Source organism: Culex quinquefasciatus, chromosome 2, assembly GCF_015732765.1.
Source record: "Culex quinquefasciatus strain JHB chromosome 2, VPISU_Cqui_1.0_pri_paternal, whole genome shotgun sequence".
Classification (NCBI taxonomy): Eukaryota; Metazoa; Arthropoda; class Insecta; order Diptera; family Culicidae; genus Culex; species Culex quinquefasciatus.
Genome location: NC_051862.1, coordinates 159,432,402 through 159,453,272, shown reverse-complemented (window position 1 = coordinate 159,453,272; position 20,871 = coordinate 159,432,402). Strand labels below are relative to the sequence as shown.

The 20,871-nt window shown below is 34.2% G+C and overlaps 1 protein-coding gene across 1 annotated transcript in view; it reads right to left on the bottom strand.

Moving 5' to 3' along the window:
* Positions 1–20,871, bottom strand: part of LOC6036051 — a 747,764-nt gene that overhangs the window by 67,314 nt on the left and 659,579 nt on the right. Inside the window, exon 9 of the mRNA XM_038257515.1 lies at positions 15,515–15,659. Coding sequence (XP_038113443.1) covers positions 15,515–15,659 — 145 coding nt within the window. The remainder of the gene's footprint in view (positions 1–15,514; positions 15,660–20,871) is intronic.

The window sequence follows — 20,871 nt, the reverse complement described above, 5'->3', positions numbered from 1 at the left end:
TTTTCAAGAGACTAAAATTTTCATATTTTATTATTATTTTCATTTTTATGCAATATCGGTATCAAACAAATCAAAATGGTGTATAGATTATCACTAAACCAGAGTTTTTTTGTGTGTAAAGTACCCAAAAACTAACATTTTCTCAAAATATGATTTAAAAAAATACTCAAATTATTATTTTTTTTAAATATTAGTTTCAAATGACGCAAAATTCTGCATAGATTTTTACCAAACCAAATAGAGGAGATGACGAGCGGGAATTCCCGGTACAAATTTCTTGGGAAATCGGCCATTTTTAGCCTCTTGATTTCCGGGAAATTCGGTTGAGACTCCCGGGAATTTTAATACTTATAAATATTGAAGCAAAGCAACGTAAGCGACATTAGATTAGTTAAATTCCATGCATAGAAAACACAAAAAAACCATTTTAAGTTTCTGATTTCAAAAAAAATAGAAATGATTAATTCAGTATCGTTTTGAATACAAACAATTCGCAGATTTGGAAACTTTTTGCAAAAATTAAAAATTCATTTTGTTGAATATCTATGACTTGATGTTATTAAAATCTTGCAACTTTTATAAATATGTATTATAATTTTTTCAATTTTTGTCAACACATCAATAATTTTGTCTAAAAACTAAAATTCCCGGGTTCCGGGAATTCCTGGGAATTTGTAAAATTCAGTTCCTGGAAAATTGAAAATCTCAAGAATCGTCACTTTCTAAAACAAAGTATTTAGAGCAACGTTCTTAAATGTTTACAAAATACCGTACAAAAATAACAAAAAATGCTTAAAAAAATTTCATTAATTGTAATATTGGTAACACACGAAGCAATTTTCAAATAATGCACATTTGATTATTTTCAAAATCATATTGGATTTGTGAAAAAAATGTATTTTATATCCAAAAAAAATACATTTTGTCTTTCTTACTAAAGAAAGGCGAGCAATTCCCTACGAAATCGGTCTTTTATAAATTTTATATTTTTTAATCTGGCTGAAACTTTTCTGGTGCCTTCGGTATGCCCAAAGAAGCCATTTTGCATCATTAGTTTGTCTATATAATTTTCCATTAAAATTTGGCAGCTGTCCAGGATTTCTTGAAGGAATTTTTTGATCGATTTGGTGTCTTTGGCAAAGTTGTAGGTATGGATAAGGACTACACTGAAAAAAAATTACAAACGTTAAAAAAAATGTTGGTGATTTTTAATTTCACTGTTTATCCCAAAAACTTAATTTGCAAAAAACACTAATTTAATTTTTTTTTATTTTCTAATATGTTTTAGGGTACATCAAATGCCAACTTTTCAGAAATTTTCAGAACGGTAAAAAATGTTTGACCGTGAATTTTTGAATCAATACTGATTTTTTTACTGATTAAAAAAAATCGAAATACTGGTCGAAAAAAAATTTCAATTTCATTTTTCGATGAATAATTGAATCTCCAATTAAAAAGTACTTCAGTGAAATTTATATCTATAAATATTCGATGAGGGTGGCTCACGTGAATTAGAAAATAAAAGGATCAAAGATTTTATTCGTAAGAAATAGTATTTTAACATATTATTATTTCTCTTCGTTTTCGCAAATCGACTTTTATTTGTATTTTTTTCAATAGGATTAAACTTTCCATGCAATTCCTATGTTAAAGGGTGCCATTTTGCATCATTAGTTGTACCATACAAAGCTCTATACAATTTTGCCCATACAAAATGGGAATGTGAATATTTGTTAACAGTATACATTTTCTTATCGATTTGGTGTCTTGGAAAAAGTTGTAGGTTATGATTTGAACCCTTAAAATAGGTACAGGGAAATATGCAGACTTTTGCAATTGCTATAAGAAGTTGATTTAAAAACCCCTTTTTCATTTTCAAAAAATTATGATATTTGTTAGGAAACATCTTTTAGGCTACAAAACGACTACATTTGACAAAGTTTTTTAAATTTGATTTTTTTAAATTAATGTTTCAGTTTGTTGTCATTCAAGTTTTCGCAACTTTCTTGCAAGTCAATTCTTGCTATGATATCAATGATAAAAATCGAAAATGCTTTGCAGGCTGCCTCGTCAATCCTTATTTAACTGTATTTTATAAATTTAATCACAATTTTTTTTTTTAAATTTATCAGTAGTTATTTACTTATCATTGAAAACCAAATCTAATCATAATCCCTTCCTTTTGTTAACAATTTACTAATTATCGATAAACTTGTGATAAAATGTTCAATATTTACTGTTTAAATTAAAGTTAACCCAAACGTTTTAAGTATAAAAATATTTAATTTGTTTTTGTATCCAGTTTGCTATCACAACAAGATTTATTGGTACAAGTAGCAGTTACTTGTGAAGTTGGCATCAATAGATTCACATTCGATTGAATATTTTACAGTCAATGGTCTTTTCAATGGTTCGAATGTCAGTTAAGCTGATTATTTCTTACAGTTTATTTCAGCACTGTAGGAAATTCCATACAACGAAATGAATGAAAATTAATTCATTCATTATGCATTTGATGTATGCAGCGTGATGTCAACTGGAATTTTGAAGGATTGAAAATTTTGTGTGATGCTTTACGGAGAATTCAATTTGAATAATGATGCGCCAGTAACATTTTTTAAAATAATATCTTCTTTTCAACCAAATTTGCGAAGCGAAACAAATATATTCAAACTGAAGCTTCTTTAGTGTGGGTGGGCGGATTCTGTTTCATCAATACTATCTGATTATAACCAGACGTAATTTACTGTCCCACACTTACATTCATAAAATTAAATTCACACAGATTGAATCAGAAGTTGGTTGATTTTATTAAACGAGGTATTTATGTGTCTGTCCTGTCCTAATTTGTTTGATTTTCAAAGAATAACACTTTTGAAACTTCTCTCATCAGTCCAAAATAAATAAAATTTCAACAAGTTGCGTTCATTTGCCGTTCCTGAAACACGACACTGAAAAAAGTTGGCTCTATCGAAATGAAATTTACATAATATTACCATTAAACCGATTGTGAAAGCACACATTCACACACACACACACACACGAACACTGGCCCAAATTAAGCCTCGCTGTGATGTCGAACCCCTCCCCTTTTTTGGGCAGTTCAGTGTGACCCTACCCTTCCTTTTAAAAAATTTCGAGTCGAGCATAAATTTGAATATTATCGAAAATGGCGCGTGACATTCCGTTGAAAAATTGATGTTTTTAAAATGTTTGATTGGACTCGGCGATTTCCATTTTTTTTTCGTGTGTGTGTGTGTGATTTGTGGGTAGAGTGAGTAGTGCACAAGTGCAAGAGTACAAACACTTTTCGCTTCGTTTGATGGTTTACTCGATGCATATTCAATGCGAAAAACCGCCGCGTGTTTGCATTTGAGTGTTGAGAGGAGTGAGAGGGGTGTCAATTGTTGCACGCTGAATTGATTTCTGAATGTAAATTTTCTTTTTATTTTGGACAAAAACAAAGCAAAAAGCAAAAAGCAAAAAGCAAAAAGCAAAAAGCAAAAAGCAAAAAGCAAAAAGCAAAAAGCAAAAAGCAAAAAGCAAAAAGCAGAAAGCAAAAAGCAGAAAGCAAAAAGCAAAAGCAAAAGCAAAAGCAAAAGCAAAAGCAAAAGCAAAAGCAAAAGCAAAAGCAAAAGCAAAAAGCAAAAGCAAAAGCAAAAGCAAAAAGCAAAAAAAAAGCAAAAAGCAAAAAGCAAAAGCAAAAAGCAAAAGCAAAAGCAAAAGCAAAAGCAAAAGCAAAAGCAAAAGCAAAAGCAAAAGCAAAAGCAAAAGCAAAAGCAAAAGCAAAAGCAAAAGCAAAAGCAAAAGCAAAAGCAAAAGCAAAAGCAAAAGCAAAAGCAAAAAGCAAAAAGCAAAAGCAAAAAGCAAAAGCAAAAGCAAAAGCAAAAGCAAAAGCAAAAGCAAAAAGCAAAAGCAAAAGCAAAAGCAAAAGCAAAAGCAAAAAGCAAAAAGCAAAAAGCAAAAAGCAAAAAGCAAAAAGCAAAAAGCAAAAAGCAAAAAGCAAAAAGCAAAAAGCAAAAAGCAAAAAGCAAAAAGCAAAAAGCAAAAAGCAAAAAGCAAAAAGCAAAAAGCAAAAAGCAAAAAGCAAAACATAAATCTGGTCAAAACATATTTTAGACATTTTCGTATACGTCGACGTGCCACCCAAGCAAAAATGGTATAGAAGGGTCTTGTTTTTTCAAAATTAGACGATTTCACGCAATTTACCCCACTGAAAAGCTGCAATCATCAAACAACCTCCGCGGATTGCAACATATCTGAGCAACACTGCCGCTGCAGTGAGTCGGGGAGGTCAGGCACTGCCGAAAGTGCGGCCGGCCGCCAAAGTGGGCGTATGATTGCGTTGTTTGAGTTTCAATTAACTTTTCCGTTGTTCAACTATCGGGAATCCTCCCCCGGGTCGGCCGCGAGATGACAACATGACATCGCGGACATTGTGGGTGGCCCTTTTGACCGGTGTTTGCAATGTAAATTTGGAATTTGTAACTCCATTAATTTGGCAACACAGTTTGATTTTGTGTTACAATGTAACTTCCAAGCGATGTCGATTTATTTTTTCGAGCAATTCAATTCTTTGGAGCGTGACAACTGTCCCCCAAGATCTTCTTCGTTCCGGTTGGCCACAATCGATTGAGCACGATTGTTCCGGATCGATGGCTGGTAACACTGTACAGGGAAGGTGAAATGGTCCAGACTTTTGTAATCCTGGGACAAGAAGCAGTTCTAACCAACCCCCGTAAGCCAATCGATTAACCCAAATTCAAGATTATATTTATGATATTGATGCAGAATATACTGAATTTTTCATTTCGTTCCCACGACTTCCCCCTCAGGGGGCTCTGCGGTTCTCTCCGGAAAATTTTGCCCTTTTTTGCACAATCCTGTCCTGGGACATGTTCCAGAAACAGCTATTGTACGTAAGTGTGCAAACGTTGGCAAGCAAAGCATTATCAGCTGTTATGAATGTGGGTGGGAGACGAGTTCCTGGGGTGGCATTTATCGGATCCAGTTTGGAAGATACATTTTTCAACCCAGTCAGCGATTCTTCTCGGAATACCGACGGGGCAGGCAAAATCGAACTTGCTTGTTGGCTTGACCGGCGCGTGTGAATGGGAGCTTGGGGGCGATTCTTGGAAACACTGAAAGTTGAATGGAGGTTTTGAAAGAAGAGATTTGTATACATAATTTGTGTACATTGAAAGGATTTGCCTGCGAGGGCCTAATTAGGACAAGTGAAACAAATGTTGTGTTAAACCAGACAATGAACAATACCCGAGGATAATAGAGCTTTGTTGTATTGAATTGCCAGTTCTTTGGAAATTAGCTGGAAATAGTTTCTGACGAAAATGTTGCTAATATGAATGTCGATTGCAGCGTAGAATAGTTCAATTGTGTTCTGACTAAAATTTTGGTTTAATTTGAACAAAGAGATAACCTCGCTTTATGTGTGGGTACTATTTAGACATGGCTCTTTGAATTTTTATACAATTCAAATTCAAACAAGACTAATAAGTTGTTTAAATTCATGGATTCCTCATTGCCATCAAGTATTGTACTCCGTTTCCCAAAAAACCCTCTTCAGAAGTGTTTATCTTGTATTTTTTAACACTCAAACGCTCGGGTAGTCATTTGACCCCTATTTTTTTTTCTTGAAAATCTCATAATTTTTGGTAGAATTGACCAAATTGGATGCTTCCGGTTGCAAAAGATCCAGATTTGTCTATATTTTGAACTGTCAGATGAGGGACAAATATGGTCCACTTTTACCGGAGATATTCCGGATTCCGTTGGGGTACCTCGGCCCTCCTATTTGGGGTTTTGGTCAATAGAACAAAAACCAAAGCACAGAACAATGCCGGAAATGATGCAAAACTTCAAGGCATCATTCTAATATATCATCCAGCAAAAATAATTGACATGGTTGAGTCCTACGGGGCACCTTTTTTATTTTCCGTTCCTCAACTATTGAAAAATATAGAACATATCATAATAAGAGAAATTCAATCAATTTTTCAAATCTGCAATAACCCAGAAGAGTCATTTTTTATTCATTTAATTTTAAAATTTCGTGTTTCTTTTTGTATTTTTGCTGGGCAGTAGCTTACAATAACAAAAAAGTATGTTCATACGGAGTTTGCTTGTATCCATCACGAGTAAGCAACAATCTCGACTTTTCTTTTACGACAATGGGAAGTGAGTCAAGCTCAAATAACATTAAAAATCAAAAATTGCTCGCATTTTCGTAAACCTTGATGAAATTATATTCTCTTTGCTGTATTTGAAAGGTCTTTTGAAGCAATTCAAAATTTGTATCCTGGAGATATTTTAAATCTATGATATCTGTTTGCAACAGCCTCCATCTCTCACACTCTCATAGATTAAAAGTTACAACAAGCCTGTGGAAATAACCTTTTGGCCAATGGTACACAGAAAAAAAAAAATCATGGTAATATTACATCTGGGAAGGGGTACATCTTTTATGTCAGAAAAAAGGTGTAATTTTACCTCTGGAAATGTGTAATTTTACCACTTTTCTGTTGTAATGTCACTTTTTCAGTCCAAATTGAGGTAAAATTACATCATAAAAGAGGTAATATTCAACCTTCCAAAATTAAAGCTTCCAAATTTATATTATTTTTTTCTGTGTAGTTTTTCTCAAATTTAGACGATTTTTCTGTAACCTACTTTTAACTCCATTATTTTTTGCTCTGTAGGTGTTCAAGAAGGTTTTTTTGGGTCTTATTTTTTACGAAATCGTTTTTATTTTTGTATTTTTTATTTGGATCAAACATTTGAGGGCCTTCCCTATGATCAAAGAAGCCATCTTGTGTCTTTGGTTCACCCATACAAGGCTCCATACAATTTTGGCAGCTGTTTTTTCGAAATGTTTAGAAAATGGCCTAAATTTCTTTTGAGAACACAGTTAAAAATTGTGTAAATTAGGCAGGTGCAATTTTGAAAGGTTGAATATAATCTCTTTTATGATGAAATTTTACATCAATTTAGACTGAAAAAATGACATTACATCAGAAAAGTGATAACATTACACATTTACAGATGTAAAATTAAACATTTTGTTCGACATAAAAGATGTACCCCCTCCCAGATTTAATATTGGCATGATTTTTTACTGTGAACTATTGAAGGATCTCTAGTTGCTGAGATACAGCAGATAAAAGAAAAACAAACAGGAAAATTAGAAGTTTTTAAAGTCTCCTCTAAACAGCCCCCCCCCCATTTTCTAATGCCAATAAATCAGCAAATAACGGTCCTGTTTTGATTGTTAAAAATGGAACAATTATTTTTTTAGAGAATTTTGGAATAAAGTTTAATATTTCAAATGGTATTATTGAATGTTTGTCCCTTTTGAAATATTAGTCTTGAAATAAACATGAAACAAAATAACTAAAAAATGTTGAAAAAAGTTAATTAGAAAATTGGCAAAAACTTTTCATCGTGTACCTATTTTTTCATAATAGTTCTCATTTATACCTACAACTTTCCAAACACCAAATCGATCATAAAATTCCTTCAGAAGATAAAGATTTTTGAACATTTACGTAGAGTACACAGTAAAAAAACATGGTAATATTACATCTGGGAAGGGTACATCTTTTATGTCAGAAAAAATGTGTAATTTTACCTCTTAAAATGTGTAATTATAACACTTTTCTAGTGTAATGTCACCTTTTCAGACTAAATTAAGGTAAAACTACACAGAAAAAAAAATCATGGTAAAATTACATCTGGGAAGGGGTACATCTTTTATGTCAGAAAAAATGTGTAATTTTACCTCTGAAAATGTGTAGTTTTACCACTATTCTGTTGTAATGTCACTTTTTCAGTCTAAATTGAGGTAAAATTACATCATAAAAGAGGTATTATTCAACTTTCCAAAATTACACCTTCCAAATTTACACATTTTTTTTCTGTGTACATCATAAAAGTGGTCATATTCAACCTTCCAAAATTACACCTTCCAAATTTACACTTTTTTTACTGTGTAGAACAGGGCAAATGTACGTACCTAAAAAGCTCATATTCGGGGTTTCTACTTGTATTACACAGTAAAAAATAATGTGAATTTGGAAGGTGTAATTTTGGAAGGTTGAATATGACCACTTTTATGATAAATGACTAAAAAGTGACATTACACCAGAAAAGTGGTAAAATTACACATTTCCAGAGGTAAAATTACTTCTTTTTTCTGACATAAAAGATGTACCCCTTCCAGATGTTGTAACATTACCATGATTTTTTTTTTCTGTGTAGGGTCAACTTTATGTGTTTACAAAAATAAAGTAAAGAAGAGCTTTTGTATAGTAAGGACAAAAGTCCCTTTTTGGCCATTTTGATATAATATACTGCCCCTGATCGTATAAATGTCCCATATGCATTTTCATCACTTTTGAGTTATTGATGCAGTTTGGTTCAAAATCGTGTGCCCTTTCAGAAAAGCTTATAACATCCAGTACTTTGTTGTAGAAATCAGGACGAAATCCAGTTTTTTCGCGAAAACTTAACACGTAGCCTTATGTATGGGACAAACTTCAAATGCGTTTTTCTCAGCATGCTGTTTTTGCACATGGGACATTTATGCGAACATGGGCAGTATATGGGTAATTCTCTACCAACTCACACGAAATCGGGAAAAGTTGCCCCGATCCCTCTTCGATTTGCGTGAAACTTTGTTCTAAGGGGTAACTTTTGTCCCTGATCACGAATCCGAGGTCCGTTTTTTGATATCTCGTGACGGAGGGGCTGTACGACCCCTTCCATTTTTGAACATGCGAAAAAAGAGGTGTTTTTCAATCATTTGCAGCCTGAAACGGTGATGAGATCGAAATTTGGTGTCAAAGGAACTTTTATGTAAAATTAGACGCCCGATTTGATGGCGTACTCAGAATTCCTAAAAAACGCATTTTTCATTGAAAAAACACTACAAAAGTTTTTAAAATTTCTCTCATTTTCCTTTACTTGACTGTAAAAAATTTTGGAACATGTCATTTTATGGGAACTTTAATGTACTTTTCGAATCTACATTGACCTAGAAGGGTCATTTTTTCATTTAGAACAAAATTTTTCATTTTAAAATTTCGTGTTTTTTCTAACTTTGCAGGGTTATTTTTTAGAGTGTAACAATGTTCTACAAAGTTGTAGAGCAGACAATTACAAAAAATTTGATATATAGACATAAGGGGTTTGCTTATAAACATCACGAGTTATCGCGATTTTACGAAAAAAAGTTTTTAAAAAGTTACTTTTTGCGTTTCTCTTTGTTTCGTCGTCCGTCGTGTTTTCGTGGGGGGGTGGAGGCGACATAAACTTTGAAAAAGCATTTAAAAAAATCATAGCTCGGCTCGAGTGTTGAGATTTGTTGTCTCCCTAAAATTAAAACAAACGGATTTGTTTCAGCTACACAGAAAAAAAAAATCATGGTAATATTACATCTGGGAAGGGTACATCTTTTATGTCAGAAAAAAGGTGTAATTTTACCTCTGGAAATGTGTAATTTTACCACTTTTCTGGTGTAATGCCACTTTTTCAGCCTAAATTGTGGTAAAATTACATCATAAAAGAGGTTATATTCAACCTTCCAAAATTACAGCTTCCAAATTTACATTATTTTTTACTACCAGAGGTTCAATCTTCAATGACTCTTAGGCAATTTTATTGGAAATTTTCTGAACTTTTCATGGACACAATTTTAAAAAAATCCAAAAACTGAAATTTGTTGATTGAAATAATACTTAAGTGGTTATATCTTGAAAACTGTGCACATGGACAAACCAAACTTGATTTGACATAAAACAATAAGTAAAAAAATACGGAAATTGATATTTTTTCCAAAGAAACACAATTTTTTTCTAAAGATCTGAACTCGGCGGCAAAATTTTGTCCATACTTCTCTATGGCTCAAAAGTTTAAGGGTTAGGGGAAAATAAATACCATTAAAAAAAGGTTTATATTAAAATTACTTGAAAAAATCAAACCAATACTTCTCCGTGCTACCTTCCTTGACTAGCCACAGTCAAACAGACGGAGGCCACCACCTTCCGGGCGAGCTACCCGGAACAAACCGTGTTCACTGGGAAAGCGTGTAACACTTCACACAGATTGTCTGCACGTACTGCCCCAGTACGGCCAGGATGGCAATAAGCTAGACTCTTCCATTCGATCCGATGGAGTTCATGGCGCTGCTGGTACAGAAGGATGGATCCTGTAAATTTGGCACCCCTCTTCACTTCACTGCGGGGTTCAATCACATGATCCGGGGTCTACTTGCGGGGTGGTTCTGGTGAAGTCGAAGGTATATGAATGAATAAGCGTTCTCCCCACATTGGAAACGATTGTTGCCAGTCAGCCAGCCCGGCAAGTCCTCCGGTCTAGCTCGTATTCTTTCCCCTGGATAGTCTGAAGTCCGGGACGATGGGATGACTACGGGCGCAACTATGTAATATGCACTTTGGCACCACATGCATACAAACGGGCTGGTTTTTTCCCCCGTTTCTTCTCTTGCAGATCTGGACAGGATTCGTTTTTTTCTCTCTGTTCAGTTTCGCTTCTACCAGTTGATGGTGATTCTGGCTTATCCCGGAGGCCAAGTCAGGAAGGAAGTGTGTGCCAGCCCAGTTTTTCCCCCTTTATTCGCAAACTGCACACAAACCCCCCGAATGGTGAAACCCAATTATTTCGTGCAGCTGCACACTGCTCGGCTGGAACTGGAACTGACTCTGTATTGCTGTATTACCCGCTACTGGTACTGCACGTGGAAGCTCTTATTCCCCCGTCTGGAGAGGATCTCGAGATGAGGCGAAAGATTATAAACATGTCAGTGCATCTTTTAATTCAGTTTTATTGTTTAAAGTTGGGAGTATTAAGTTTTACGAGCGTAATTGAAAGAAAGCACGTCGTCTTGACTTGAAAGGGGTGGGGTGGTTTTGAGGAAAGTAGCTTGAGAAGGATTGGGGGTAAACTGACGGTTGGTGGTGAAGTGAAGTTTTTCCATGAGATGATGCACTGTGCAGAAAAGATTTCTGGGTGAGCAATTGATGATGAGCAGAAATTTTGTGTAAAATTAGGTTGTTTTGTGGATGACTATATCTTGGACAAAATTAGTCAATTATGTCTGTTCTTCAATAAACATGATATGAAATACTATTTAATTTAACCTTCTTTATAGTAAGCTTTCTGAAAAGGTATTCTTATAATCAATAAATTTGTAATTTAAACTAACCATTAATGCCCAATTTATTTTCACTTTGATTTTTTTTTATATTTATCGATGGTTTCCACGCCAAATCAACCAGCAAAATATGTCACTTTGAAATCGTAAAGAACTTTCAGGGATAATTTTTTGCTGCAAACACATTTTTTTTTTAACAAATTTTCAATATATTTTTTCATTTGGATTTTGAATCTGTTTTCGTTTTTTATGTGTTTTTAAACCGTTTTTTTAAATTAATTAAATTTATGTCCACAAACTGTAAATAGTTTTACTTTCCATTTGAATTTATAAAAAATCGTGCGCTTTTTCTTTTCAAAACGCTATAAAAAACGTTACTTAACCTTTAGGTGGTTGGTACCTTCCTCACATTCATAAAGTGAATACACTACACAGCGTATAAATAACACTTATTTTTATCAAAATATCTGAAATCAGGCCTAAAAAAAGTGTATTGAAGACACTAAAGTACTTATAACTTTTGATAGGGTTGTCAGATCTTCAATCTTATGGGCTCGTTTGAAAAGTCTTTTGATTACCTATCCAACGATGGGTCGCATAATAGATCCGGACAACTTTTTCATCAAAATATTTGAGATCCGGCCTCAAAAAAGTGTATAAATAACACTTAAGTGCTCATATTTTTTTATGGGGTTGTCAGATCTTCAATCTTTTTGACGCGTTGGAAAGGTCTTTCAAATACCTTTCTAACAATATATAGCATGACGGGGTTTCTTACAAAAACCACCCTTTTTACAATCTTCCAGAGATTAGCTAAAACCGTTTTTTTAGCATGACTTTTGAAGTACTTTTCTAAACATCATAATATTAACTAGGGTCTTGTGGGACCCCAAGACGGATCGAATGAGACCAAAACGGACTAAATTGGTTCAGCCAGTCCGGAGATAATCGTGTGCATATTTTTCGGTGCACGGACTCACATCCAGACACACGCACAGACATTTGTTCAGTATTTGATTCTGAGTCGATAGGTATACGTGAAGGTGGGTCTACGAGGTCAAATAAAGAAGTTCATTTTTTGAGTGATTTTATAGCCTTTCCTCATTGAGGTGAGGAAGGCAAAAATCAAAAGTTGACATCGGTGAATTTAAGGTGTTTCATTGAATGCATTTATATTTTGAGTATATTGGTCACATTTGAACCATTGAAGTGTAAAATTTTCGGAAAGGGTTCAAATTCCGGCTCGGATCAACACAACTGGTGATTTTTTCCCCTTCTGAATTCTTGTGTCATGGAATAATTTACTTACCTAATTAATTTAAACAAAATCTTGAAGAAAAACGAAAGTTCATCTTGAATGAAGGAAACATGAAGTTTTTCAAATAAGATATCGTTGGATTTGAGGATATTTGTAAAATAAATATTGCATTTTTGAAATGAATTGACATTTAATTGTTAATTTTTGTAATTATTGCATCTTTTCTCAAGTTTTCTTTAAATTTCAAATAATTACGTGTTTTACAATAATAAAAGTTCAAAAGAACTTAGTGATTTTTGAAATATGATTATGCAATGTTGCCTTTTGAAATAAAATCTATTTATAATGAAGGTATAACACAGGTCATCCTAACATCAATATCAAAAATCTATGTTTAAAGCATATTTGAAGCAAATGGAATGCTAAAAGAAATGCAAACTTTATTTTTTCTTGAATTCTTTTTTAAATTATTAACGAATAATTGTATGCACAAATTTAATACTATATAAACGGATCTTGAAACAAAGAGGCTGGCTTCAAAACTATGTGGAAGTGTGCAATGTTTTGGAAATCAGAACCGAGACAATTTTATGTTAATAAATTTACCTTGAACTTGATTCAAAATACAAAAAACAAATTGTATAAGATTATAAATATCTTCTTAACAATTCATTTAGGCACTTTTTAAGCTATTGATATAATTAGCAAATTCGAACAAAAAAATTAAAATGATTAGTACAAATTTAATTTATAGTTTTTGTGTTTCCCATTAAGTAACAACAGAAATGGGAAATTTTAAATTACCTGGAAAAGTAATATTGAAGAATGCAAAACTAACAGTTTTATTTGATAAAAAAATATAATTAATTACTGCTTTTGTTTTTTTTTATTCAGTAAAACCTCATAGAAATTTTAAATGTTAAAAAATGAATTCTAAAGAACTCCTCCAAAATACTGTGGTAAACGTAAACTGGGATGATATTGATAGCCGGGGTGACATTGATAGAATCAAGATTTTACAGCAAAATTAAAAATACGATTTAAATACCAACGCATGGGCTTGGTAAAGAAGTGTTTGAATTACCTCAAGAAGTAGTTTTCAACTATTTTTTGAAAGTTAAAAAATTATGACATATAAAGTAAATAAGCTTATTTAAATAGTGAAAAGTTATCCTCAATGAAAATGAATTTAAATCGAAAAACAAATTGCTTTATCGAAGTTTTTTTGACAATTTTACACAGAGCAGCTCCTATAACTTTCAGAACAAAATTCTCAGATTTTTTTCTAAATTTAATTTTTTTCACTTTGTAGCATAGTGATGTTTGGTGGCAAGAAATGATATTTTTTGTTGATTTTTTTTTCTAATTAATAGAAAATCAAACTTGTATTTTTTTATTAACTTATACTCAAATTTATATAAATTTAGTACAGTGTTAATAAACTTAGTTAAACAATCATTAAATTATAACTTTTAAAATGAAACATTTAAAGAAACCTTGCTAAAGGTAATTTGACATAATACATTTGATTTGCACACTTTTAGGCTAAAATTTGAAAGAAACACGAAATTAAATTTTAAACGTTTATATTTTTTTTAATACTTTTATAGTATAGCAATCATGGCTTGATTCAAAACTCAAAGAGTTTTTGGAATCTGACTATCCCTGCAGATAATTAATTTTTTTTATAAGGGCATTAAATCGCTTAGACTTTTTCGCTAAATTCCCAAAAACTTGTCAGTGCAATTAGATGAATTATCAGTATGTTCCAAAATTTAGTTGGATTTTTTCTATAGTAATATTTAAAATAGCTGAAGTATTTTTAAAATCAAATTGTTTCAGTATTGAGTCCGTAGACCGAGCCACGTAGAACAGTGTTAACGCTTCTGCCTCGTAAGCGGTAGATCGGAGTTCAAATCCCGGCTCGGACCAACACAACTGGTGATCCTTTCCCTTCTGGAATCGATTGCTTAGTAAAGGGAAAGTAGTGTATCGTCACAAACTGGACCTTATCAAGACACCTTAGGAAGACAATCTTCGGAGCTTGATATGTAAAGGTGATTAATAATCTCTCACTGAATCCGCTTTGTGAGTGCCGGCCCCGATACTCTTCACGGGTGTTCCCTTCAGGAACAGGGAAAGATTGAGTCCGTAAATGCAATTATTTTGTAAAAAGAAAACAACCACTTCCATGGTTGATTATATACTAAACCATTTCAATTGTGTGTGACTTTTCTCAAATTTATTGTTTGCAACATACTTTTTTTTAAAGGCTTAAAGAGAGCAATACTAAATATCAAATTAAACCCAGATCGAGTAAAAGTGCCCCCTTAACCCCACAGAATCTAACTTTTGTGACATCATCGCCACCGTCACCACAAAGCCAAATTGTCCTTCGCAGTTAGGAGCACATTCGATAAAAGTCCTCACTTCAGGTCATTAGCGCGCGCACACACACACACACCCACAGTCAAACACGTGCAAGCTTAGAAGCCAATTTTCACCCTTAACCCCTTCTACATGTGTGAGTGCCGCGCGCGCGAGAGCTTTTCCGCGCCATTTTCCACCGGCGGGCCAAAGATAAACTTTTATCAAATGTACCGAATCGGAAGCCGCGCAATTAAGTCGTGGCAATAACGAAAAAAAAAAGTCTCTTGTCTGTTCCGCGCGGCAAATTTCCGTTATTAGAGCAGTTAGTTTTTACGGCAGTTTGGCGGGGTGTTCGAATTTGAGTTTAATTAATTTCTTCCGGTGACGTCGTCGTCGTTTGCGTTCCGCTAATGGTTATGGGGTCTGGTGGTTCTCCATTTTTTTTTGCCTGGAATTGGAACATTGGTTCCACTTGTGGACGTTGGTGGGGCGGTGGGTGTGTTTATCGAGACGGAACGCTTAGCCCAAAAGGTAGAGGTGACATTTTATGAGCTCATGGTGTGGCAGCTGTCCCGACTTGTGACATTTTTATGTTTCTTTTTTTCACAGCGAATAATATTTTATTTCCCGGCTTCAGAAATTCAATTCTGTTTTCAATTTTATACTTTTTTGTCCGCCATTTTTGTGGATGTACTTACACACGACTTCGATTTTCCACGACGTCTCCAGGAACAGTCCGGTGACATTTGGGTTCTCGGCCCGGCAGGTGATCGACTTGCCGTCGTCCTCCGTGTTCGGCACGAAGCTCAGCTCGGACCGGGTGGTGTTGTTGAGGCTTTCCTCCTGGAAATGAAAAAAAAAAAATAAAGTTTTAATCAGTTTAATTCTTTTTTTTTTTCGTTTTCTTTCATATTGAGGAAATTGAAGTCACCGGAAAAAGATACTCGGAACATGACTATTTTAAAATTATTTTTCTGGTAAAAACAGGAAATTTTACAAAAGTTTCATTTCGACGTCGTCGTGCTATCTTGTCGCACCCGCCATTTCGACGTTCCGAGAAAAACGCGTTTTAATGTTTGACCTTGAATAAACAAAAACGAAAGCACACAATGTAAACAATAACAAACACATTTTGTTTGGCTGACCATTCTGTGCATTGTCCTGAAGTTCGGTTGAAGTTGGTTGCTGGAGTCCCGAGTTATAATTACAAATATTTACGGTAGTCTAACTTGTACGTGCGTCAAACGCATCCTGACCTGAAATCCCTTTGCCCTTTGTCGCACTTACATCAATTTTCAGGGAGTGACAAGATAGCACGACAAGATTGAAACTGAAAGTATATGAAAAGTGACAAAAATTTTCGGAGCTTTTTTGGTTTTCATTGAATATCTTAGGATTGAAATCGAATTTTGGGGATCTGTGAAGGTCAAAAGGTGAGGCATTGTGAGCTGCACAAAATGGCGTTCTTAACTCAATTTGGCCCAAAATACACGTACGACAAGTTAGCACGACGGCGACGATTTGCAACATTGAAAATTAAACCAATTCCGAGAAATCGTCAATTAAAACTTATGAGCAACTCTCTACGAAATCGGTCGATTTTGACCATTTTTATTTTTTGTATTTTTTGATTTGACTCAAACTTTGTGGGGGCCTTCCCTAAGACCAAATAAGCTATTTTGTGTCATTGGTTCACCCATACAAGTCTCCATACAATTTTGGCAGCTGTCCATACAAAAATGGTATGTAAATATTCAAACAGCTGTAACTTTTGAGTGAATTTTCTGATCAATTTGGTGTCTTGGGCAAAGTTGTAGGTATTGTTGAGGACTATTGAGAAAAAATAGGTACACGGAAAAAAATTGGAGATTTTTTAATCAACTTTTTTTTCACTAAAACTCAATTTCCAAAAATACGTATTTTTTTTTTTTAACTCAATTTCCAAAAATACGTATTTTTTTATTTTCGAGATTTTTTGATATGTTTTAGGGGACAAAAATCCGCAACTTTTGAGCTATAGAGAAACATGGTCAAAAATTCTGCTGCCAAGTTATGAATTTTTTAAAAATAGTGATTTTTGGAAAAAAATCGAAGTTTCATGCAAAAAGCAAATTTGACATTTTTTTTTAATGCAAAATTGAATTTGGAATCGAAAAGAACTTTACAGATTTTTTGATAAAGGGCTCCGTTTTCAAGATATAGCCACCGAAAGTTTGATTTGAGCGAAATATTTGCAGTTTTTCAATTTTTAAAAATAGTGACCATGAGTGACCATTTTAAAAAAAAATTTTTTTTGAAAAGTTCAGAAAATTTGCTATAAAATTGTCTAAAAGACATTGAAGATTGGACCTCGGGTTGCAGAGATAGAGCCGCTTTAAGAAAAAGAAACACGAAAGTTGAAATTTTCTAAATCTCACCAAAACAACCCACCATTTTCTAATGACGATATCTCAGCAACTATTGGTCCGATTTTCAATGTTAAAACATGAAACATTCGTAAAATTTTCCGATCTCATCGAAAAAAATATTTTGAAATTTTTTAAATCAAGACTAGCATTTTAAAAGGGCCAAACATTGAATATTACGCCCATTTACAATGCTAGTCTTGATTTAAAAAATTTCAAAATATTTTTTTTGCAATTCCGTCGTGAAAATACTTCCTTTTCCTGTCATTCTTGTACGACGAAACAGCCTACTTTTCTGTACCAAAAATAACAGAATCAAATAGTAACACTTTTCAAAATAAATGCTGAAAAGTTCTACTTTTCAGCACTGAAATGGGTGCTGAAAAGTTGAACTTTTCAGCACTTGTTTTGAAAAGTATCACTTTTCAAAAAATTTTTTGATTTGAACGATTTATTGACAAAATACATGTAAATTTGACTTAAAATTTCACTCAATGGATGTTTTTCGGAATTGCAAAAAATGTTGTATGGAACTCGTTGCAAAACTTGATTTTTTCAGCACTCGTCGTATTTATCCAACTCGGTGAACCTCGTTGGATAAATGTACGACTCGTGCTGAAAAAATCCTCTTTTTGCAACTTGTTGCATAAACTACTATTTCGATGAGATCGGTCATGGTCATAAAAAATCAAACTTTCGGTGGCTATATCTTGAAAATGGAGCCCTTTATCAAAAAATCTGTAAAGTTCTTTTCGATTGCAAATTCTATTTTGCATTGTAAAATATTGTCATTTTTTTTTTGCATGAAACTTCGATTTTTTCCAAAAACCACTATTTTTTCAAAAATTCATAACTCGTAGCAGATTTTTTGACCATGTTTCTCTATGGCTCAAAAGTTGCGGATTTTTGTCCCCTAAAACATGTCAAAAAATCTCGAAAATCAAAAAATACGTATTTTGGGAAATTGAGTTATAGTGAAAAAAAACCTACAACTTTGCCGAAGACACCAACTTGATCAGAAAATTCACTCAAAAGTTACAGCTGTTTGAATATTTACATATTTTGTATGGACAGCAGCCAAAATTGTATGGAGACTTGTATGGGTGAACCAATGATGCAAAATAGCTTATTTGGTCATAGGGAAGGCCCCCACAAAGTTTGAGCCAAATAAAAAAATACAAATAAAATCCATTTCCGGTTTTGGTAGAGAATTGCTCTTATAATGATTTGAACTTATTTGTATGAAGAACTATTATGTCTCTTCAAGATAAATTTCTTTTTTTTCCCCTCAACTGATAATAATCAAATATATTTCGTTGCATCTCTTCAAGAAAATTGTTCCCTAATTTGATCCCATTACGATCCATTTGCTGGTCCACCAACGTCCCAAAACTCTGCCCTTCGTTCTCCCAACGGAGGAGAAACTCCCAAAATGGACACTGCCATCTTCCCCCAGGGAAGAGCCAGACAGAGCATCGAAAAAGTCCATTAGAAGCTCGATATTAAATTAACCCGGTGAAGCATAAAACGTTGTACATTTTTCCCTTCTTCTCTCGGTGGCACGTGTATATTTTTCCTTTCGCGTCCCTTTTCCGAGCTCCAAAATAGAAAAAAAGGTAAACCGGGTGCAAAAAGGCATAAAATATAATTTCAATTATTCTCTATTTTATCTAATGTCACTTTGTGCCCCCATCGTCGTCGTCGGACGTCATTCAGTCACTTCCGGTCCTGGTCCCGAGCAAGAAACGAAAATATTTGGACGCTGAACAGGAAGTTTTCACACAGTCTTCGTTTCGGGCAGCTGCTGCTGCTGGCTCGAAAGAGAAAACAGCATAAACGTCTTGCATTTGACTGTTATTATTTTTCCTCTATTTCCTTCCGGATTTTCTTCTGAGCGCTCTGTTAGCAGCATGAAAGAGGGAAAAAATGCGCCCTGGCTTGTGTTTTCCGCAGCAGGGAAAAGTTTCCGCCCACAACCTTCACCGCTTTCTCCTCTAAGTTTGCCCGCTGATACACTGTTCTGCACTGACTGACGATATTGCACGCTGCACTCTAATGCAGCCAGATAGTGAGATGTGTTGTACCGTTGAAGAAATGGTCCCGCTTCGAATGCTGCTGAAGTCATTCCGGATGCTTTCGGAAAACCCGGGCACCGATGGTGAAAGTTTTTCCTTTGCCTATACGGTTTTGTACGCTCCCACACAGCGGAGCTTGATTGTGCTGGATTAACAGGGTGCGGATCTTTTGCTGGAAAATTTAATGTTTGTAAAAACTTAAATTTAATTGAAAGAAGCATTTCTTGGATTTATTAGAAATGTCAATTTTCAAACTGTAATGCATCGGAAACCATAAGTCGATGAAGATTGATTCAGGATAATTGGTTCACCGTTTGTAGAATTGTATTGTACAGCTAATTTTACGATTGAAAAATGTTTCTGCCGTGTGTCGTTCTTATAAATTTGATGGAGCCGGGCTCGGTCCTGGATGGTTCGATGGGAGGAATTAACAATAACGGCATGCACTTTTTGAATATATCTTTAAAATGAGCTGGCTCAAACACTAGACCGGCCTCCCCCTATTGATGGATGTATTTTTTAACGAACCCAAAATACTTTTCAAATTTGATTTTACATCTAAAATAGAACGTCCAATTTCCCACCTTGGGAATTCCCGGGATTTCCCGAAATATTTCCCCTTTTTCGGGAAATATAAAAAATTCCTCTTTCCCGGGAAATTTGTATACATCCCGGAAATTCTCGGAATTCAAGTGGATGTATACATTTTCCTAACTTTTTAGCACCAATGTATTGAAAATTTACAAAAAAAAAATTGAAAGAACTTTACTTGATTTAATTCATTCACTGTTCACATCTAAAGTTTTTTTTTAGCTCCTATAATCTATTGTGTTTAATATATTTATAGGAACTTGAAAAAAACTCTATATATTTAACTAATTATCTCGTCTGTAAATTTCATATTAGGGTTTATTTCAGATAATATTTATTTCTGAAGCATTCATGTTTATTTGTTGGCAGGGTTGTTAAAATATCAAAATATCAGCTCTCAGCAACTACAATGATCCCGCCTGAATATTCATGCCTCAAATACAACTGCTCTTCTCTCCTCATTGAAACTCTCAGTGCCGAACATAGCCGAAAACGTTTTCGTGTTTACCCACTCGCGATTGACATTTTCCTTTTCTATCTCATTCTCGCTTCCACGATCATCCTACCACAACAGCGTTTAACCACAAAAGCCGCCACAAAACCAATTTTGCAAACGCAGTTTAACGGGACGTCATGCGTGGTCGGCTCCTTATCGCCATCTCGCGTTCTCTCATTGCAGTTTTCAGAGAGATTGAGAGACTCAGCGGTGAGAGCGCATAGTCGAGGAAAAGGAAAGAAGTGATAGAGAGAGAATGACATCACTGGGAATCACTAGACACAAGAAGAGATCTCACAAGCTATAGTGACGGCCGCTATACTCTCGGATATTTTTGGTGCAGAAATAATCTATTGATAGCTTTTCTATCACTCTTTTGCAACACTGTTTGTTGGGCAACAAAAATTACTATATTAGCGAATAGAAATAAACTATTATATTTTTGGTAACCTTTTTTAATGAAAACTGTTATTATATCATTTGAAGAA